Source organism: Felis catus, chromosome A1, assembly GCF_018350175.1.
Source record: "Felis catus isolate Fca126 chromosome A1, F.catus_Fca126_mat1.0, whole genome shotgun sequence".
In the NCBI taxonomy this organism is placed as follows: domain Eukaryota; kingdom Metazoa; phylum Chordata; class Mammalia; order Carnivora; family Felidae; genus Felis; species Felis catus.
The window spans coordinates 121,350,699-121,373,378 of NC_058368.1; the positions used below are offsets into that span (position 1 = coordinate 121,350,699).

Consider the following 22,680-nt stretch of genomic DNA (forward strand, 5'->3'; position numbering starts at 1 on the left):
GAAAAGATAATTGTAGATCTCAACTGTAAATGGAAAACCAGCATAATTTGCTGTGAATCTGAAGTAGCATCTAAACAGGTGTAACCGCTTATGTTTACAGAGTCCTTGCGCCTTGCCAGGCACCACGCTAAGAGTCTTGACTTGTTAGAATCCTCACAGCCTTGTGAGGTCAGCATTACCATTTTACCACTGAGGCACGGACATTGCACCCATCGTGACACAATTAGCAAATGCAGGAGGCAGTCTGGGCTTCAGAACCTGGACTTCCCAGCCCTGTTCCATGCTGCTGCCCTAACAGAAGCAGGAGTGTGCCATTCACGTGGCGGACAGCTGGTGTGGCAGCTTCCCGGGACCACAGTAACAAAGGGCCACAAACAGGGTGGCTCAGAACAACTGAAACTCGCTCTGTCCAGGTTGTGGAGGCTAGAAGTCCAAAATCAAGGTGTGGGCAGGGAGCTCTAGGGGAAGATCCTGTCTTGTTTCTTCTCGCTGCCCGTCGCCCACAGCGCTCCTTGGCTTGTGGCCGCATCTCTTTGATCTCTTCCGCCGCCTTCAGCTCTGCAGAAGCTTCCCTCTGTGCATCTATGTTTGCGTGTCTCCTCCTCTTCTTGTGAGGACAGCAGTCATACTGGAGTGGGGCCCACCCTAATGATGTCAACTTAACTTAATTACATCTCCAAGACCCTATTTCCAAATAAGGTTTCATTCACAGATCCCAGGAATTAGGACTTCAACAGATCTTTTTTTTTTTTTAATCCAAGCGAGTTAACATATAGGTATATTAATATGATTTCAGGAGTAGAATTTAGTGGTTCATCACTTATATATAACACCCAGTGCCCATCCCAACAAGTGTCCTCCTTAATGCCCATCACCCATTTAGCCTATCCCCTCATCCACCTCCCCTCCAGCAACCTTCAGTTTATTCTTCTGTATTTAAGAGTCTCTTATGGTTTGCCTCCCTCTGTTTTTACCTTATTTTTCCTTCCCTTTTCTATGATTATCTATTGAGTTTCTCAAATATCACATATGGGTAAAATCAAACACATCTTTTTTTTGGGGGGGGGTGTGGATGGGGCAGACACAATTCAGTTGCCCACCTAAAACTTCAAGCCTGAGGCCAAAGATCTGCCGGTGGTGGGGAGGCGTTGAAGAGCAGCAACAACCTGAGACGGTCTCCTTTGCACCGTGGGGACTGAAGGGGTCAGGACAAGGGAGAGACAATGCTTCTCTGCTTTAGTGACAGCGTCCAGTCCAGGTGCTAAGATTAACCATCTCCTGCCCCACTGCTGGCGCTCTGGGAACAGGGGGTAAGCAAAAGAAAGCTTCCCCTGAAAGGATGGTAGAAGGAAGACCGGGGGGAAATGCCACCTTCTCAAACTCCAGGCGGGTGTGGAAGGCACAGACTCACCTCTGGAAGTTGCCTTATGTGGCGAGGCTGGAAGAGCAAACCCAGACAAATGACAGAGAGACTTCCCCGGAGGCGCATGTAAAGAGAGAACAACAGGAAAGATAGTAGGGGAGAAATCCTTTATTTTCATATTATTTCAGTGAAAAGAACTCTCTCTTCTAAGAGGGCTTTGAGAGGAGGGCAGGGTGGGGGCGGTGGTGAGGAGGAAGAGTTTTCTGGCTCTGTCAGATAAAGCTGTCCTTGGTTGACGGAGCTGCACAGATTTCGTAGAGTTGGGAGGCCCTCATCTTGAGTTCCCGGGCCACCTGACAGATGGAAAAGGGCCAACAGCAGTGCACCACCAGCCAGTCCTCACACAGTGTGCCCTAGGGTGAGACCCAAGTCTCCGTTGTGGCCCAACCACACAGACTCATGACCATTACCCAGGGGCCTCTGCGATATTTCCTGAAGGCCTAGCCCATCCATGGCTTCCAAGATCCACCAAGTCAATATCCTAAATCCATGCCCAGGGACACTGACCCACTAGGATACCCAAGTGCCAAGCAGCTCAACCACTTATCCATCCTTGCACTTCAGAGACCGGTCCTTACTTAGGGCTTCTGATACAGACTTCATACTGGAAGCCACTGACTTCTCTGTCCGTGTCATTTTTTTTTTTTTTCTGTTAGGACTTAATACGTATAATTATTTATTTCTTTGGAGTGGGTAATAAGTACATATGGTTCAAAATTCTCACAGTAAGAAGGCACAGGAAGTAAAAAGAACATCCTCCTCCACAGCTGTCCCCAGCCACCCAGTGAACTTGCCTGGGGGTAACTTTTGTTGGCAGGTTTTTATATGCACTTCCACATAAATTCAGTGTCTACACAAGTATATATAGAGTCCTTTTATGTAAATAGTTGCGTACTTCTGTGCCTTGTACTTTTTTTTTCACTTCAAAATGTATTTTAGGGATCATTCCACATGAATATATAAGGAGATGTCTTTTTTATCTTTAACTGTCCACATCTTGGTCGGTCTGATCTGTCTGGGCTCAGTCTCTCACTGTGCCTCAGTCTCAGCTGCCCTAGAAATTGACGGACTCTGAAGCATCCCCCAGGAACCCCCAAAGCGAATTCTGCATATGCCACATAGTCTTCATTTGAAGTCAGACCATCCCAAGTATATCCTCCAAATTTGGTGCGATTCTACCCATCATCTTCTCTTGATGCAGTAAGAGAAAGAGAAACAGAAGTAGCCCAGTGACTGGTAATCAGCATTATAATAGGTGCCACTTGAAGTACCCTTCATAATGTGGCATTTTGGTTAACATACATCCTCGTAATGAATGAAATCAGAAATTTCTTCCCTTTCCTTTCCCAAAGTCTTCCACTAAGTGTGGTGTTTTTAAGCATCCTCATCCAGACCTTTTTTTTTTTTTTTTGAAACTCGCAGGTTTGAAAGACATCCAGGTTCTTATAGAGATCCAAGTTCACATATACTTTCAAACACACTTACCCGTATTTTATGTCTCTCTCTGGTGCCAACTCTCAGTGCAAAGGTGGACCCAGGTAACAATGGCCAACAAAGGCACTCTCCGTGATGCCTGGCGATGTCACACTCGAGGCACATTGGACAAAACAGACCACAGAAACCTGTCAATAACCACATAAAAGAAAACCAAGGTTCTCAGATGTGCTCAGAGCAACTCCACATCTCAAAGAGCATTTACAACCCCGTGCCATCAATTTAATGCTACACTGCCTCCCTGCAATCAGGGACTGAGAATGAATAACCAATTGTCAAAACTCAGTGTATGAAAATTGCCATAACTGAGCCACATCAAAATTGTCTTCTTTTGTTAAACACTGGCAAAGCTGAACCTGATACAATTCTGTTAGCGTTCATGATGGTAATTGTTTTTTCCTGTCAAGAGAAAAGCATTAAATAATTTTTTACAGTTGAATTGTAGCTGTTGCTTCTATTATGTTCATCTATCTATTTTCAATATTTAAAATAGACCCAGTATACGATACTTTTGAATAACAGGCACCTTTTTCTGTCAATGTGATTGAAAGATCTTTTATGCTGCATGGATTCTGTCTGCTGTTCTCATCAGGACTGTATTCTATTTCTCAGGCCAGAAGGTTACTCTAATTTTTGCTAGTTTCATGGAGCCACCGACATCTGCCAGTTTTAATCTGTAAACTATTAGAGGCTTGGTTCCTTTAGCATCAACTGGAAACAGTCTCTCATTTATTCAGCCACTGATCTTTAACTCCTGATACTGTTTCCTACATATTCTGCATGAAACATCTAATGCAGAGGTTCTGTTTTAAATATGTTTTGGGTCACAGACCCTTTTAAGAATATGATGATAACTGTGAAGTCACTCCTCAAGGGAAAAGAAGGATACCCAGACATGCAAAATTGTGATTCAGTTTTGTGGGGTCCAAGGATCCACTGAACTGCAGGTTAAGAATCCCAGATATACAGTTAAGATGTTAAGTCATCCAGCATCGCAAAAGAGGACGACCTTGAAGAATACAAATAATTAGGACTATGAAACAGCAAAAAATAGCAGTAATAATACCAAACAATTAAATACCAAAAAGCTAGTCATAACCTTTAAAGCATGTATGTAATAAATGTTATTCAGACATAATTTATACACAAGAAAATGCACAGGAGCACCTGGGTGGCTCAGTCCGTTAAGTATCTGACTCTTGGTTTCAGCTCAGATCGTGATCTGATCATGATCAGATCATGTGGATTCGAGCCCTGCATCAGGCTCTATGGTGACAGCATGGAGCCTGCTTGGAATTCTCTCCCTGTCTCTCTGTTCCACCACAGCTCACACATCTGCGTGCTCTTCTCTCTCTCTCTCTCAAAATAAATAAATAATTTTTTTAAAAAAATCAGAGGGCCCCACTGAGCACTGACCCCTGGCATGAACAGGCCAGAGGACAGATGGCCCAGTAAACTTACTGTGAGTTCACAGTAGTCACATTGTATGCAACCCTGAATTAGGAGACTTGGAAATCAATGGCACATTAAAAAAAAAAAATCAATCAAATCTCATTTTATGCATGGATTATGAAATAGTGTAAATGCCTGCAAATAAAAAATTAATCAAAATTGTATAATTATAAAGCTGGCAAACTAAGTGAATAATAAATTGTGTTTACACAATTGCCCAAGCTGTACCACTTTAATTGGAAAAGAGAAATGCCCACCATCCTCAGTAAATATATTGTAAAGAAGCTCTTTTCTCCATTGGAATTCCTATACCTTATCTTTGTGACTATTAAGTCTTTTTAAAAAATACATGCTGTTATTTTTATTTTTAATCCTTTCCATCATATAATCATGTTGTCTAAGTGTTCATTAGGGTGCAGTACTCGATGCTGAAGGCAACAGAACAAAACACACATCCAATTACCTCAGTACACAAGACAGATATGATCAAAAACAATATGAAAGCCAAATTCTTATTATGTAATAGCTAATATTAGACCTCACCATGTGCCACACTTTGCTAAAAATACTTTGCATTCATTAACTCACTTAATATTCACAATAATCCTATAATATAGATACTCTTATTATATCCATTTTAATAGATAAGCAAACTGATGGCAAGAGGACTTAAGTAATTCACCCAAGCGGTTTAATATTCACAAATCAATCAATATTATATACCACATTAATAAAAGAAAGGATTAGAACCATATAATCCTGTCAATAGATGCAGAAAAAGCATTTGACAAAATACAGCATCCATTCTTGATAAAAACCCTCAGCAAAGTAAGGAAAGATAGAACATACGTCAACATCATAAAGGCCATATATGAAAGACTCACAGCTAATATCATCCTCAATGGGGAAAAACTGAGAGCCTTTCCCCTGTGGTCAGGAACAAGACAGGGATGTCCACTCTCACTATTACTATTTAACATCATACTGGAAGTCTTAGCTTCAGCAATCAAACCAAAAGAAATAAAAGGCATCTAAATTGGCAAGGAAGAAGTGACACTTTCACTATTTGCAGATGATATATTACTGTATGTAGAACACCTGAAAGACTTCACTAAAAAATTGCTCGAACTAATATGTGAATTCAGCAAAGTCACAGGATATAAAAATCGACATATAGAAATCAGTTGCATTTCTATACACCAATAATGAAGCAGCAGAAAGATAAATCAAGGAATTGATCCCATTTACAATTGCACCAAAAACTGTAAGATGCCTAGGAATAAACCTAACCAAAGAGATGAAAGATATGTACTCTGAAAACTATAAGCACTTATGAAAGAACATGAAGAGGACATAAAGAAATGGAAAAACATCCCATGCTCATGGATTGGAAGAACAAACGCTGTTAAAATGTGTATACTACCAAAGCCATCTACACATTCAATGCAATCTCTATCAAAATACCACCAGCACTTTTCACAGAGCTAGACCAAACAATCCTAAAAGACCCTAGATATCTGAAGCAATCCTGAAAAAGAAAAGTAAAACTGGATACATGATGATTCTAGACTTCAAGCTATATTACAAAGCTGTAGTCATCAAGACAGTATGGTACGGGCACAAAAACCAACACATAGATTAGTGGAACAGAATAGAAAACCCAGAAATGGACTCATAGCTATATAGGATCAATTCATCTTCAACAAAGCAGGAAAGAATGTCCAATGGGAAAAAGACAGTCTCTTCGACAAATGGTGTTGGGAAAACCGGACAGCAACATGCAGAAGAATGAAACTGAACCACTGTCTTATACCATATTTAAAAATAAATTCAAAATGGATGAAAGACCTAAATGTGAGACAGAAAACTATCAAAATCCTAGAGGAGAACACAGGCAGCAACCTCTTTGACATCGGCCAGAGCAACTTCTTACTAGACATGTTGCCAGAGGCAAGGGAACCAAAAGTAAAAATGAACTATTGGGACTTAGTCAAGATAAAAAGTTTCTTCACAGCAAAGGAAACAATTAACAAAACTAAAAAGTAGCCTACTGGATGGGAGAAGATATTTGCAAATGATATAGCTGATACAGGGTTAGTATCCAAAATCTATAAAGAACTTAGGAAACTCAACGCCCAAAAAAACAAATAATCCACCGAAGAAATGGGAAGTGAAGAAGAGGACATGAACAGACACTCTTCCAAAGAGGACATCCAGATGGCCAATAGACACATAAAAAGATGTTCAACATCACCCATCATCAGGGAAATACAAATCAAAACCATGATGAGATACCACCTCACACCTGTCAGATGGCTAAAATTAACAAGACAAGAAACAACAGGTGTTGGCAAAGATGCAGAGAGAGGGGAGACCTGTTGCACTGTTGGTGGGAAGGTACACTAGTGCAGTCACTCTGGAGAACCGTGTGGAGCTTCCTCATCAAGTTTAAAATAGAACTACCTTATAACGCAGCAATTGCACTCCTATGTATTTACCCAAAGGATACAAAAGTACAGATTCAAAGGGGTACATGCATCCCAATGTTTATGGCAGCATTATCAACAATGGCCAAAGTATGGAAAGAACCCAAATTTCCATCAGCTTATGAAATGATAAAGAAGATGTGGTTGATACACACACACACACACACACACACACACACACACACACACACACACACACAATGAAATAGTATTCGGCCATCAAAAAGAATGAAATCTTGCCATTTGCAACAATGTGGATGGAGCTAGAGTGTATTATGCTAAGCAAAATAATTTAGTCAGGGAGAGACAAATACCATATGATTTCACTCATATGTAGAATTTAAGAAACAAAACACCGTAAGAGACTCCTAATGATAGAGGACAAACTAGGGTTGATGGAAGGAGGTGGGTGAGGGAGGGGCTAGATGGCTGATAGGCATTAAAGAAGGCACTTGTTTGGATGAGCACTGAACTCTACTCCTGAAACCAATATTGCACTATATGTTAACTAACTAGAATTTAAATAAAAATTTGAAAAGAAAAAAAAAAGTAATTCACCCAAGTCCATACATTTATTAGGAATAGACAGGGGTACCTGGGTGGCACAGTCTGTTAAGCATCCAGCTCTGGATTTTGGCTCAGGTCATGATATCATGGGGTCATGATCTCACGGTTTGTGAGATCGAGCCCTGCACTGGGCTCCATGCTGTCAGCACAGAACCTGCTTAGGATTCACTCTCTTCCTCTCTCTATACTCATTCCTTGCCCATGCTCTCTCCCTCCCTCTCTCTGTCAAAATAAATAAATAAACTTAAAAAAAAAAAAGGGAAAGAGCACAGGCCTGATTTGAACTCAGGCAGTCTGGCCCCAAAGTTTTAACCACTACACTTTGGGGTTTAACCACTACACTTTGTCCTCATGTTTTGTGTACATAGTTTGCCACAGTGCTTGTTGCTCCAAGACAGCACCCTTACTACCACTACTTTGTATTTATTCCTGTGCAACACTCTTACACCATGCAACTTTAGGAAAGTTCCTTTTTGTCAGATGTTACTGCTCCAGTGTGATGGAATGAGCAGGACACACACTCTTGGCTCACACCTTGAGGTGGGAAGATGGAACCCTGTCCCACAGAGTCTGTAGGAGAAAATTTTGCAACATACATCACAGGCCAAGGGTGAGTATCCAGAACATGCAAAGAACTCCTACCCATCAATAGATAAAGAACTAAACAAAGAAGAAGAAGAAGAAGAAGAAGAAGAAGAAGAAGAAGAAGAAGAAAAAGAAAGAAAGAAAGAAAGAAAGAAAGAAAGAAAGAAAGAAAGAAAGAAAGAAAGAAAGAAAGAAAGAAAGAGAAAGGAAGGGAGAAAGGAAGGAAGAAAATGGGCACAGGACATGAGCAAGTAATTCACCAAAGAGGAAACACAAACAGCCAATAACAAGACACGAAAAGCTACTCATTGTTGGTAGTAATCAATGAAATACATGTTAAGACAGATTGGAAACCCATAAGCATGCCAAATGTTTCTAAATTTGTAAATTGCTGAGAACCATAGAGAACAGGGACCCACTGGAAGCAGGAATGGGCACAATCACTTTGGAAGGCAATTGGGTGAAACTAGTAAAATTTTAAGCACTCTAGGATCTTGTAATTCTACTTAGGGGTATCTACGCTAGAGTAATGTTTACACGTGCACACAAAGAGGGAACACAGGGATGTCCACTGCAGCATTATCTGCAGCTTGAAATTTAAAACTTAAATGTGCACTAATAGATGAGAGTGTAAATAGGCCATGATGGTATAAATCCTACTATGGAATAATTAAGAGTTCAGTGGAAGATTCAGAACCAACAGAGTTAAATCTCTAAGACATATTTTGAGTTAAGAAAAATAAAAGTGGGGGTACCTGGATGGCTTAGTCGATTGAGCCGACTTTGGCCCAGGTCATGGTCTCACAGTTCGTGGGTTCAAGCCCTGCATCAGGCTCTGTGCTGACACCTCAGAGCCTGGAGCCTCCTCGGATTCTGTGTCTCCCTCTCTTTCTGTCCCTCCCCCACTCACGCTCTGTCTCTGTCTCAAAAATAAATAAAAATAAAATAAAAATTTTAAAAATCAAAGTTCATTATGATATGTACAGCGTAATACTATTGATACTTTGTTTAAAGAGTTACAAAACAATAGTATATACTACTCATGGATACATATATAAATAGAGAAAAATATCTGGAAGGAAACCCTCCAAACTGATTTAATAAAAAAGAGGAGACATAGTTTCCTGTTCTGTAATGTTCCATTTTTTTTATAAGGTGAACACACTCACGTGTTGTGTATATACATATATGTAAAAATGTATTGTTTTATATATATGTATTGTTTAAAGGAGCTCAGGCTCAAAAGGGGATTTGAACCATAAATTTGGCCTCTTCTTCTTATGTTACACCCAAAGGCCTGGTAGTTACGTAAGCACCCACAGCTTAAACGTTCCTGGCTTGTCCTCCTAGATGGGCTCCACCCTCATGCACGAAATGTGGTTCGTTATTCATCCTCCTAACTCACAGGGGAAGCAAGATAAAAAGAAAAAGCCTACACAAAACCGGAGTGTGGAGCCCCAGAGAGCAAAGGTAGGGAAGGTGGGGGGAAGCTGCAGCGAAGCAATAGCTCAGATCAATTATTACAAAAAGTCAGAACCATCTAACAGTAAGAGATGCTCAAAAAAGAAATGGGGCACACTCATACAATGTGGGCGGGAGTGTACATTAGTACAACTTCCAAATGGAGACTCAGTTCGCAGCAACTATCAAGATTTAAAATGGAACATACTATTTGGCCAGCAGGTTTATTCCTCAGCAATTATCCAACAGGTAAACTCACACACATGCAAAAGTGACATCTGTACGAAGACATTCACGGAGCATTGGTGTGAATAGCAAAAAGTCTGGAGGTCCCATGAAGGTGCACCAATGGGGATTTCTGGATAAATAAATCATGGTACATTCATACAAGAGAATCTATGCAGCAATTTAAAATATTAGCTCCAGAAGTGCCGATATGGTCTGATACCCTGGATATACCGTTAAATTGAAAACAAAGGTGCAGAACGGTGTGTGTTTACAATTCTACTATTTGTGGAAATTATACACAGACACATTCAGCAAAACTTCTGGAAGGACAGATACCAAAATATTAACAATGATTATCTCTGACAGCTGGGATTACAGGATCCTGCTTTTTTCATTTATAAGCCTTGTGTGTTTTCCTTTTTTATGATGATTACATGATAGCTTTATAACAAAAAGATTAATCTATTTTCATTTAAAACTATTTTATATCTTTACAAGCATATAGACTCTACCTGGCCTCAAGTAAGAGCAGGTGCCTCTGGTGGAAACTGGGTGGACAGATGGCAAATATATCAAAGGCATAGGTACTTTTGAATTTTGCATCATGTGCAGGCAAACCTATTCAAAATATTCTCTTTTTTTTCCCTTTCTTTTCTTTTTTTCCTTCAAAGCACTGAGTTGGCTCCAAAGGAGAGAAGCCCTCCTTCCTGGAAATGATCAGAAAGCCAAACTTGTCAGGTTCTTCTCGCCAGGCATAATGCAGAGGAGATTTAACCAAGCAGGTGAGGGGCCAGACCAGCTGACTCCAACAGCCCTTCCAACTCAGAGGATTTATTATTCTTTCAATGAAGGGCAAGAAAGAAAGAATTGAGAATACAGGTTAAGATTCATTCATTGATGGAATGTCCGGGAAATAGTTCTTCGTGCCTCCTGTGGGCCAGGTGCTCTGCTGGGCACCGGAGTGGTAAGCGAGACAACAGTGGTCCCTGCCTTCAGGGAGTGTATGGTTTACCCAAGATACAGTTCAGGGACACAAATCCCAGGCTGAAGGCTTTTCAATGCCTTTTCCTCTTCTAGGGCACAAAAATCCTGGCCCTCTTCATTCTCCCCATCTTGGGCATCTGATGGTTACCAGTTGCACCAAGTTCTTTACCCCCTGGTGCTTATGGTGCCCTCCACAGGGAGGTTGCCTGAGTAGCTGCTTTCTTCCCATCTTTCAGGAATCAGCTTAAGTCAGTTCCTCGAAGAGGCCATCCTTGACCCCACTCCGCTATGGATTCCTTCCACAGCACCCTATTTAGTTCCTTCATGGCACTTATCACAACTGCCATGCTTTTGTTTATTGATTTACATGCTTATTGTCTATCTGCAAAACCATCTCCGTCTTATTCACTATTACATCTGTAACACCCACCATCTGTCTGCACACAGGTAGGAGCTCAGTAAACAGGGGTTGAATGACAAACCAATGTTGATTACACCTTCTATATAAACCTTCTCTGGGGCAACATCACAAACATTCCCAACGCTGGGACACCTCACCTTCTACTCACAATGCCATTTAGCAGCCATGCATTTCCCCTCAACTTTATCTTCACAGCTGAGCTTTCAGAAACCCCATCTTCAAGAACGCAGAAGCACCCATTTGCCAATCGCAGCGCACTGCGAATTCACATAAAAGCACCAAGGTGGGGAGAGAGAGGCCATTTAAAAAAAAAAAGTAATTGCAATAAAATGAAGAAGCAAAATGTCAAAAAGAAATGGAAATCATTGCTGTTCATAATGTACCCTTTGTCTAATGGAGGACAAATTGTAGCAATAATTCTCAAAATTCAATGGAAAACTGTCCCAGGATGGGAATCTGGCAGGACAAGGTCATGGAAAGCAGCTCTCCTTTTTGTTCCCAAGTTTGTTAACTATTTTCACAGTGGTTTGCTCGAATCGGAATTCTGTGGATAAAGTAGCCCTTTTTAACAACGAAGAAAAGAAACCCAGGATGCATAGCCCTCTTACTCCACCCATGTCCTGGGAATCACAGTGCAGTGAACGAGGGTGGAAAGTGATATTATCTTTAAGTTTTCTTCTGAGACAGTCAGATTAGAGACACACTGTGCAGTCATAAAATGGAGGCCCATCCAGGTTATAACAACTGGAACATAGAACATTCAAGAGCACCTTGTACTGTATATTCTGGGCCTCTTCTCCACGGATCATGCCAAAATGTAAAGAATATTCTATTTCTCCGCATTTTCTCCCTTCTCACCTTGCCCCCAGAATGGGCTCTCAAACGAACAGGCTAGGACTCCTCAGGAGATCTAGTGCAGTTGGTTGGAACATTAATGAGCATGGAGAACAGAGCTAAGCAGTGAAGCAACATTTAAGGCAGAGGGGATGATGAGGATGGTCATTGCTTTAGCCAACTTTTTAGGTGCTCTTGGGATTAAGTACAAATCATGGTGCAGCAGCCAGTTGAATCTCCTGACTCTACTCTTTGCTCCCAAAACAGCGGAGAATAGTAACAATTTACAGGAACGATAATATTAATACCTTAGATTCACTAAGTTCATTGGGTATTTGTTGGACATTTCCTGTTAACAGTAACCCGACAATAATTTTGGGAAATTATCCCTTCATTACTGTGGGCAATACTGATGGGACTGCCCTTCCAAATGACCTAAACCCGGCAAATTCCACTCCATCTGATTCATCAATTCTCAGACAGGAAATTTTTATCCCTTTTATTCTCAAAGGGATCAAAATGTTTGGAATTAACCAGACAGTCGGCTAGCTCCTGATAATGCAGGTTGTCTGTTCTGAGCTTAGTTTTTAGTTGATTTTTTTATTTTGTAAGCTACCCAAAGCCTTCTAATGAAGTCCAATGTTTGTGTATTAGTTTCCTAGCACTGCCATCACAAAATACCACAAACGGGGCCTCTTTAAGAGATAGAAATTATTCTCTCATAAACTGATGGTTACTAGAGAAGGGGTGAGTGAGTGGGGAGATGAGTAAACTAGGTGATGGGGATTAAGGAATGCACTTGTGATGAGCACTGGGTGATGTATGGAATTGTTAGATCACTATATGATACACATGAAACTAATATTACACTGTATGTTAACTCACTGGAATTTAAATAAAAATTTTAAAAAGAAATTATTCTCCAGGTGCCTGGGTGGCTCGGTCGGTTAATCGTCTGACTTTGGCTCAGGTCGTAATCTCGTGGTCCATGAGTTCAAGCTCCATGTCGGGCTCTGTGCTGACAGCTCAGATCCTGGAGCCTGCTTTGGATTCTGTGTCACCCTCTCTCTCTGCCTCTCCCCTGCTCATGCTCTGTCTCTCTCCTTCAAAAATAAATAAACATTAAAAAAAAATTTTTTTAACTATTCTCACTGGAGAATTCTGGAGGCTGGAAGTATGAAATCAAGGTGTTAGCAGGATTAATTCTTTCCAGAAGTTCCTCCTCCAGGAGGAAGAGTCTGGTCCATGCCTCTCTCCAAGTTTTTGGTGATGCTAGCAATCTTTGGCATTCTTTGGCTTGGGAATGCATTACCCCAATCTCTGCCTCTGTTCTTCCCCTGGCTTTCTCTTCTGAGTGTTTGTGTCCAAATTTCCTGCTTCTTATGAGAACATCAGCCATTGGATTAGGTTCCACCCTAATCAACTATAACCTCTTTTTAACTAGACTACATTGCAGAGACCCTATTTCCAAATAAGGTCACATTCAGAAGCTGTAGGTAGACAAGAATTTTGAAAGCACTATTCAACGATAGCATGCGACCCAAAAAACTCTGATTCAGTTAAGTTCCAAGGCAGTGTTTATAAGTTCCAGACATTATGTTTTAATCTTAACTACAACCCCTGAGGTAAGCACCTTTATTATCCTCACTTTAGAGGTGGCAAATTCCAGAGAATTTGTTCAAGGCCAAATAGCCGGTAAGAGGCAGAGTTAAGATCTCTATCTGGCAAGGTCTATCTCATATAATCATGTTCTCCTCACCACTACAGTATATTTGAGGCTTTGTCCTACTAGAAAATGCACTGGTGGTCCCCCAACTACCACCTACAAGCTAGGAAAGGAAAATGGTCCACTTCCCAATTCAATGCTATATCTCCACATGGCTATTCTGTCTTCTCTGTACCTCAGTACTGGGGGACAGCCAAAGTCAGAGTATCTGGAAGAGAACAAAGAAGAATGCTGAGAGAATCAGAGAATGGCTGCCATTATTATCTGGTCAGAAGTCCACACAGATAGCAGAGGCAGGAAGAAGCCTGCTGAGCTCTGGGTCAGATGGACAAAGGAACAGGATGGAGGGCAAGGTTTTGTACTGGGCAGTCTTTCCTCTGTGAGGCCCAGGCAGACGGTGAAGGGCTCAAGGCTGGATGACCAGAGCACCAAAACATGGTGGGAGAGCTTTGGTCTCAGCAAGACTCTCGGCTGAATAGGGATGTGGACCACGAAACGGCTGAGATCAATTGCTGATTGATCAACTCTGTGAGGCTTTAGAAACAAATTCAGACCTTCTCAGAAACCTGCAATGGGCACGGAAAGCCATATTCTTCCAAAATATTAGATCCAGGGTCTGTTGGATTTTCAACATTAGTAGCTAATGCTTATCCAACAAAGGGACCCCCACACACACCTCACCCCAACATATACAAGAAAGACCCTGTGACCGAGTTGCTCCCTAGGGCAAAGGTAGGACCTGGAAGGGAATGCTGACGTGTGGCACCAGAGACACATCAGAATGTCCTAAGATAAAAATGAAATCAATGTGCTTTGAACTTTCATTCCCAGAGGAAAATCACATAGCTGGTGGACAGTGTTATTGGTACATCTTTATAGCTGAACAAGCATATGAAAATATTTCAGTCAACAAAGGGGGCTTCTTTTGTGATTATTCTTGTTCTTATAAGAGTACCACACATTCCTCATAGAAATACTAGTAAGGGATAAGCAAAAAAAAGGAAATAAAAATGATTCATTAGCCTACCATCTGGAGACATGTCATAAACTTTTGTATTTGTATCCCGCCTGGCATTTTTCAAGTATGGCCCCCACCCTTCCACAAATGGTATCTATCATGCTTGGCTTTATAGTCTGCTTCTTAAACTTAAAAAATACCAAGACATCTTTCATCCCATTAAATGTTATTCTACGACATGACTTTTCATGGCTGTATAATAATTCCTTGTATGCATGCCCCCATCAAATATTTTAGGTTGTTCCAGACTGTTGCTGGGATATCTGATGCCGCGAAATTTAATGTTGCTAAATCTTTGCACGTGGATTTATTTCCTTAGACTAAACGCCTAAAAATGTAATTACTGGGTCAAACACTATGTAACACTTGAGGTTCTTTTTATATGTATTGCTAAGCCATCCGGCAGGAAGGTTATACCAATTTAAACTCCCACCAGCAGCAGATGGGGGGGCCCACTAAGGCATCTTTGCCAACAGTGAATTTTGTCATTTAAAAAAAATCTCTGAAGTCACCACTGACTCTATAAAAGCATTCCCATCCCTGAAAAGCAGGATTTTTCCTGCCAATAAGTGCATATGAGTCACTAGAAGATCAGTCCAGTTATTCTAAAAACATTATATTTCTGTCCTTGTGCCTGACGTAGCTTTTGCACCCATCTGATGCCTGGGGAAAGAAAATAGTAAAGGAGAACTCAAAATGAACAGGAAAAACATACAAATTCTCTTGTCCCTGCAGACACTGAAGAGGCCAGTGCTCCAGTCTCCACCTGTCTGGACAATCATGATTGTGGTCCTGCTGGTATCTCCCCAGACAGGCTGCTTCGTCACGGCCTGGGCTGGTGCATGGCTCCTGGAGAGTCAAAATGGTGATTAACTTGAAAACAAAGATAATGGTTCAGAAGGATAACCATTAAGCCAAGACAGAGTGATAAAGAGGAGAAAGGGACCCAAGAATGCCAAGTGGTTCTTACTTCATAGCCCAAACTCCTCACCATGTACTCCCCTCCTACTTCATCACTCCTTCTCCACTGACTGTGCCCTATCTCTGTTAATGGCATGCTTATTCCAGATCCTGTCACTCCACCTTAATGCCCAGCCTATTTCCTCAGTGTTTCCTAATAGCTAAATTCACAATTTGGAACCAAGAGGCTTCAGTTCAAATCCCAGCATGCCACTTCCAGGAAAAGTGACCTTGGTGAAGTCGCTTAACCTGTTTCTGTTTATCCAAATATGAGATAAAGAAAAATGACCTCATAGGGTTATTATGTCAAATGAAGGACATATAATTAGTTTGCTATGCCCAGAGAGTATGTAACAAGGTGACCTGAGTGAGGCTACATACACCCCAAGGGTTTTGAGCCTTTGTTGAAGAAATTAATAAGGAATCAGACATGGAAATCGGGACTAGGCTATGGAAGTTGAACATGCAGTATCATTTAAGTGAACAACCAAGACTTCAGAAGACGTCTTGAGGGGCGCCTGGGTGGCTCAGTTGGTTAAGTGTCTGACTCTTGATTTCAGCTCAAGTCTGATCAGGTTCAACTCAGGTTCGTGAGTTCAAGCCCCACATGCGGTTCTATGCCGACAGCAAGGAGCCTGGCTGGGATTCTCTCCCTCCCTCTCTCTCTGTCCCTCCCCGGCTTGCTCTCTCTCTCAAAATATATAAATAAACTTAAAAACAATTTTAATAAAATAAAAAGAAGATGTCTTGATATCAAAGTACTGTAAGATTGTCCTACTGGGCCCACAAAGTACAATTTGAGTTCGTTTTCACTGAAGGGAATAGATATTCTACTCTATCATTCTGAAGTAGGAAATATGGGCCCAGGGGATGGGCTTTATTTTTTTTTTAATATGAAATTTATTGTCAAATTGGTTTCCATACAACACCCAGTGCTCATCCCAACAGGTGGGGATGGGCTTTAAAAGTGAGGTGGAAAAACGTCTTTCTCTTTCTGGAGACAGTTTGACCTGAGCTCCTACCATGGGGATACCTGGGGCAAGCCCCACAGTGAAGGCTAAGTTGTACCTAGCCTTACAGAAGGGGCAGATGGAGAGGAGGGAGCCTGTACATGGTAGTAATTATTCTAGATTGTGCTTCCCTTTTGGCAAGCCTCATTAACAGTTTGTACCTGTCTCTGGTGTGCTGTGAAGAATTAAAGAGCCTGCCTCATCCTTGAGACAAAATAAACAAGAGAGCAGAATTTCTTCCCGTAACAGCTGTCGTTGCGGTACTAGTCACCAACGCTCAGCACCTGGGACCTAGAGCCTGGAGGCCAGAGTGGAACATTCCTGGGCACCCTTAAGGCAACACCCTCAGGGCATCTTGGAAACAGCAGAAGGGCCCTCTGAGAATCTCTAAACTGGGGCAATAAATGCAACGGGGGTGCACTGTTCTTGTTAAGATCTATATCTCTGTTTCATTCCACCAACGCTACCCACGTCCACACCTTCCCAAATCTGGTGTGCTTTTTAATAAGCACATGAGCTTGCTAAAAACACAAATGCCCAAGTCTCGCCCCAAGCCAACAGCACAGGTCTCCAGACATGAGGTACAGAAATCAGTACTCATAACAGAGTTGCCAGGCAATACGATGCAGTCTTCCTGACACCATCCTGAAACCTGATACAGGTGGATATGGAGATCACTGATGATCACTGATGACCGCAGGAACCTCTGAGTCTCCCACTAGGTGGGTGGTGATGTCAACGTAACAGAGATGGCAAGGAACACTGAATAGGAGGTAGGCTGGCAGGGAAGAGGACGGTTGGAACACAGCCAGTCTTCAGGGCCCTTGAGACATGAGCTGGGAGAGGCATGAGAGCCTGGAAGAGAGCTTAAGGTCAGGAGCTCCCTGGCTAGAAGCCCCTTTATCCCTTAGGTATTTATAGGCAATGCTTAGAGGCTAACACACTTTCCAAGAGCCTGCAAAAGTATTTGAGACCTGGAAAAAAATAGTGGCTCCAAAATATAAAAACTATAAGACAGACCGCAAAATTAGTTAATGCTCAACTAAACACAAAAATCTAGCATTATGCCGATCTCATTAACCGTCAAATTTACAAACCCACAAATATTTCATTACACTGAGAAACAATTTAGAATTCTCATTTTGCAGAAAATCCCAAGTATGAATGATTACTAAGAAACAAGTGCCAATCATAAAATGAATTAATTACTGCTAGCCAAATAATTTCAGAAGTAATTATAAAAATCCTTTCACTTACTGGACAACAACAAAAAAAATGTGGATGTGGATATAACCTATGGTATGAGTTACATTTTAAAACATTTTAATGATGTGGGTTAGGGCCTGTGGTATATGAACTGTGTTCCCCCAAAGTCCTATGTTGAAGCCCTAGCCCCACTGTGACTGTTTGGAGAAGGCTTTTAGGAGGTAATTAAGATTCAGTGAGGAATAGGGGTGGGATCCTAGTCAGATAGAAGTGCCATGTCAAGAGCCCACGTTAAGTACCCAGCGAGAAGGATACAAGCCAGGTAGAGAGCCCTCCCCAGAAGCTGAGCTTGCTGGCACCTTACCCTTGGACTTCCTGTCTCCAGAACTGTGAGAAAATGCATCTCTGTCCACTAGACCACCCAGTCTATGGTATTGTGATATGGAAGCCCAAGCAGATTAAGACAACCATGAAGATTTCAAATTGGCCCCGAGGAAACCACCTTTATAATTAATTATTACTTCCTCCGTCTCCGTGTGAGCTCCTTGGGGTCAGCAGGGACATCCTGCTTTTCCATATAAGCCCAGAATCCAGCACACGACCTTGACACCTAAGGGCCATGTGGTTGGTTATTTGTTGAACTGGACCAAACTGAATGCCCATGTCTCTTTGAGTCCTCCTCAAATCTAGTTATAAATCATGTGATCTTAACTGTGTTTCCTTCTCTAGCAAATGTACAACTCTCAGGTGTTGAAAGAGGAAATAAAAGCAGAGACTGGCCTAAGAGCTCCCCACATCCTTCTATACAGGCCAAGGCATTTATCTCTCAATGTGACGCTCACAACTTGGGGCTTCTGTCCTTATACTGGGAGCTTCCAATTATCTCTGATATTAGTAAAGGAATTTCATAGGCCTGAGCCTCTGGATTAGGTTTTTCCCTGAAACGAACCATTTACAGCTTTCAGCCCTAGAAAACAATTTCTGCTTCCATCTCAGCATTCTGTGTGTAACAGCTTTTATGATGGCAAGGAAGGCTGTCCTCTATTCCAAATCAAACAGCAAAGAGAACAAGCACCTTCTCCGTGGTGGGGGAAAAAAAAGTTGTTTTTTGTGTGTTTGCCTAATTCTGAATTCAGCAAGTGTATTACTGAGTGTCTTAATACCCTGAATCCTTGGTGATTTTAATATTAAAATGCTTGAATTGATATGCATTCACTAAAAAGTTACAGCTCAAGATTATAGCTCATGTGTCATAATTAAAACAACAAGCATAGCTTCCCTTCACTGAGCACCTTCTATGTGCCAGGCACTTAGTAGGTACTTTAAAAACTGAATAATTAATCAGGGGCTGCTACAAGTATCAGACTAAAGCACCTACTGTAGCTTCCTGCACATCTCTGAGCTCCGCGCATATCCCGGGGAATCTTCGACTACCATTAAGAACAGGAAAGAGTTTGGAAACAAAAGATGAGGCCGATGGTCACAGAGCTTTGCTAAATCAGAGCAGCGGTCCATTTGCCATCAAATTGAGCAAGTTCTTTATTTAGTGGAAGAGGACAGGTTTTAGACCCAGGCACCCTAAAATTCAAATGTGGCTCAGCTGCTTTCTAGTTGTTTGACCTCAGAAAACATACCCTGTCAGAGCCCTCAGCTCTGGCCTGTCTTCCATAAAACTGGATTAAAAACATCTCACCTCCCCAGTTGCCTGGAGGATGAAACAAGATCAGGCACTTGGCACATAGTAGACATGCAGTTGATGGCGGTTGTTGTTATTGTCACTTAGTGATCCTGCACTTAGCCGAGGGCATTCTGTACCCTTTTCTGAGAAACAACAGAGGGAAGAGAACTGGGGCAGTTTCCCAGGTGTCATGTGTGCTGCCCAAATACCTAAAACTTCAGCCACGGTGACCCATCATCCCAGTTTTCCCAGGATGGAGAACTTCCAGTGCGAACCTCAGGACAGTCCCAGGAGAAGCAAGCAGTGAGGTCACCCTAAGAGACAGAAGCAGAGGGAGGCTTCATCTGGTGGGAGGCAGGACACTGACTCAAGTCATTCCAGTTCTCTGCTCCTACTGAAGGTGCACACCCTTCCCCCTTTCTGACCTCACTCTGTCCTTCTCCTCTTCTCGAAGCAGAATGCATTCCCCAGGCCATGGCCCCACTTGCCTGGTGCTTCTGCCTGAAGGGGGTTTCCTGTCACTCTCTCTCTCCCTTGATGAAACTTGCAATTCTAAGGTTTCATTCCACCTTCCATTCAGGCCTCCTTGATTACTTCAAATTTAACTGAAGCCAAAGCCCTCGAGTTTTTATTTCAAAAGGGTACAAATTACTAGCAGCCACCAGAAATAAAGTTTCACTTGGTCGGGGTTCGACACTGTAACTTAAGGGTAAAGAGACACTCTTTCACCCAAGCCAGCCCTTCTCTTTTCACTAGCCAAGCGCGGCCTGAAGGAACTCATCAGTTGTCCCTTTTCAAGTACCCATAGAAAAGGATAGCAACTACTTTCTTCTCAAGCCCAGTTTTCTTCTCTCTGGATCCTTATAAGAAGAGACTGATTGTTAAAGAGATTGAGAGAGAGAGAGATTTGACATGCTACCCAAAGAGAAAAACCTGGAGAAAAGGGTATCACCAAACTCTCTACCTCGTGCTGGAAATAAAATGTTGCTCATCTTCGGATGATCTGAGTGAAAGCAACAGAGGTGAGTGTATGTTGAGTAAGGAAACATCCTCAGGAAATCTAGAGAAGTAATTTCCAAAACAGTTCATAGTGGGGTGTTTTCCTGTCACCAGGATTAACCTTCTCCCCTTGACAATAGGCTGATTCCAAACGTAGACTTAATCCAAAGTGAAACATCCCTTCTAAAGAATGTTGCATTGATATTCTGGAACCTGAGGTCATAGCACTGTAACAACAGACATCTTATTTCTTTAAAGACAGGTACACATCTAACTGGACATGTCCACGTTCAGGGTATTTAAGAGTCTCCGAAGTAAGCCTCTGAGACATGCCTTATGGAGGTGTGGACCCCAGCAATGCTGGGGAAATGTCCAGAGAGAAAAGAAAATTAGAAAAAAGTGCAGTTGAGGGAAAAGGTCTACAATCATAGTTCAGCGTTACATTAGAAAGACAACAGGAGGGAATTGCCAGCTCTGCTATATACCCTTCTCATCAAACCCATGGAGAATGACTGTTGCAGGTTCTGAATTTCAAAGCATTTGTTAAGCAGGGTTGTGAGGCAAAGCCTATATAACACCTCCCAAATCAAGATGCTGCAGAGACAGCTTCCTACTCGCCTTCACTCACTGAGTTCTGGGCAACTCTGTCTCCTGATCTGGAAGGATGCATCCTCCACGAAGGACAGCCGCGCTTCTTCTGCTAACCACTCCACTCTAAATGCTTAACACAGTGTCTGCAACATAATAAGCATTCAATAATTTGTTGAATAAATGTGTTATACATGAAAATTAAAGTTTGTAAGGATAGAAATTAATGGGTGATTACTAGCTTTGCGAAAAAAGACTTACAATAAGGTTCCTTTAAACAGTGAACAACCATTGTACATGTAAGCTGATTCCATATTTTATACTTAAAAAAATTTTTTAATGTTTATTTATTTTTGAGAAACAGAGAGACAGAGCATGAGCGGGGCAGAGAGAGAGGGGGACACAGAATCTGAAGCAGGCTCCAGGCTCCAAGCTGTCAGCAAGGAGCCCGACACGGGACTCGAACCCACAAGCCGTGAGATCATGGCCTGAGCCTAACTCAGATGTTTAACCAACTGAGCCACCCAGGTGTCCCTGATTCCATATTTTAAAATTTCACTTGTCCATTCATCAGTTGATGGACATTTAGGCTCTTTCCATAATTTGGCTACAGTTGAAAGTGCTGCTATAAACATTGGGGTACATGTGCCTGCAATGAGAAAGAATGAAATCACGCCATTTGTAGCAATATGGATGGAACTGGAGGGTGTTATGCTAAGTGAAATAAGTCAGTCAGAGGAAGACAGATACCATATGTTTTCACTCATCTGTGGATCTTGAGAAACTTAACAGTAGACCAGAGGAGAAGGGGAAGGCGGAAAAAAAGTTACAGAGAGGGAGGGAGGCAAACCATAAGAGACTCTTAAATACAGAGAACAAACTGAGGGTGGATGGGGCCTGGGGAAGACAGGAACGTGGGTGATGGGCATTGAGGAGGGCACCTGTTGGGATGAGCACTGGGTGTTGTATGTAAGCCAATTTGACAATAAATTATATTAAAGAAAAATTTCACTTGTACCTAACTTTTCTAATCAAACATCGATTATATGAAGTGACTAATCCACATGCCACATAACTGGTTCACCAAAAAATAAAATGAAAAAAAGAAAAAGGAGGGTTCTTTACAGAAGAATGACAACTGTTTATGAAAAAGAAATAATAGCATTTAAAAAATCACCATTTTGAACAGCTTCTAACATAACTTATTCAGGAAAGGATCTTCAAGGGGTACTAAAACCACTAGGTAAAAAAGAATGGAAACAGGATGTTCCCAAGGTGCCAAAATATCACTCCACAGATTTCTAATTGCAAAAGAAAATAACATATCTTAACACTGGAGAGTTCCAGAAATACTCAAAATCTATCTTTAAAATGGAAAGTTCTGAGTGTTGCTATTTTTTTTTTTAGTATGATTACAACAAAAATTCTGGAAGTGATTTAAAATATATATACCTTTAAAATGGAAAGTTCTGAAAGTTATCAAAATGTGTCTTTATAATGGAGAGTTTGGAAAAATACCAAATTTAGTATTACTAAGAGTGGAACAAGCTCATCCTATGT

The 22,680-nt window shown here is 41.6% G+C and overlaps 1 protein-coding gene across 2 annotated transcripts; it reads right to left on the reverse strand.

Annotated features, from left to right (window-relative positions):
- Positions 1-1,516: 1,516 nt before the first annotated feature.
- PLAC8L1 (PLAC8 like 1) lies at positions 1,517-21,489 on the reverse strand. Of its 2 annotated transcripts, none has more exons than XM_019833864.3 (4): positions 20,498-21,489; positions 15,395-15,528; positions 2,909-3,045; positions 1,517-1,716 (listed from the first exon to the last, which is right to left on the reverse strand). In XM_019833864.3, the coding sequence occupies exons 1-4, from the start codon at positions 20,620-20,622 to the stop codon at positions 1,636-1,638; spliced, it is 477 nt and encodes a 158-aa protein (XP_019689423.1). In that variant the 5' UTR covers positions 20,623-21,489; the 3' UTR covers positions 1,517-1,635. The 2 variants fall into 2 exon arrangements, with proteins under 2 accessions (XP_019689423.1, XP_003981036.1); XM_003980987.5 differs by having other exon boundaries at positions 1,517-1,776; positions 20,498-21,478.
- Positions 21,490-22,680: the final 1,191 nt, after the last annotated feature.

Bases quoted from the DNA above. Each gene is read 5' to 3' on its own strand.
- PLAC8L1 (XM_003980987.5), bottom strand. From the start codon at position 20,622: ATGAACTGTTTTGGAAATTACTTCTCTAGATTTCCTGAGGATGTTTCC. The intron at 3,046-15,394 runs GTATGTTTTTCC...GGTTATTGACAG, and splicing joins CTGCAGGGACAAGAGAATTT to GTTTCTGTGGTCTGTTTTGT. The intron at 1,777-2,908 runs GTAAGTGTGTTT...GTCTCACCCTAG, and splicing joins GAGAGAGACATAAAATACGG to GGCACACTGTGTGAGGACTG.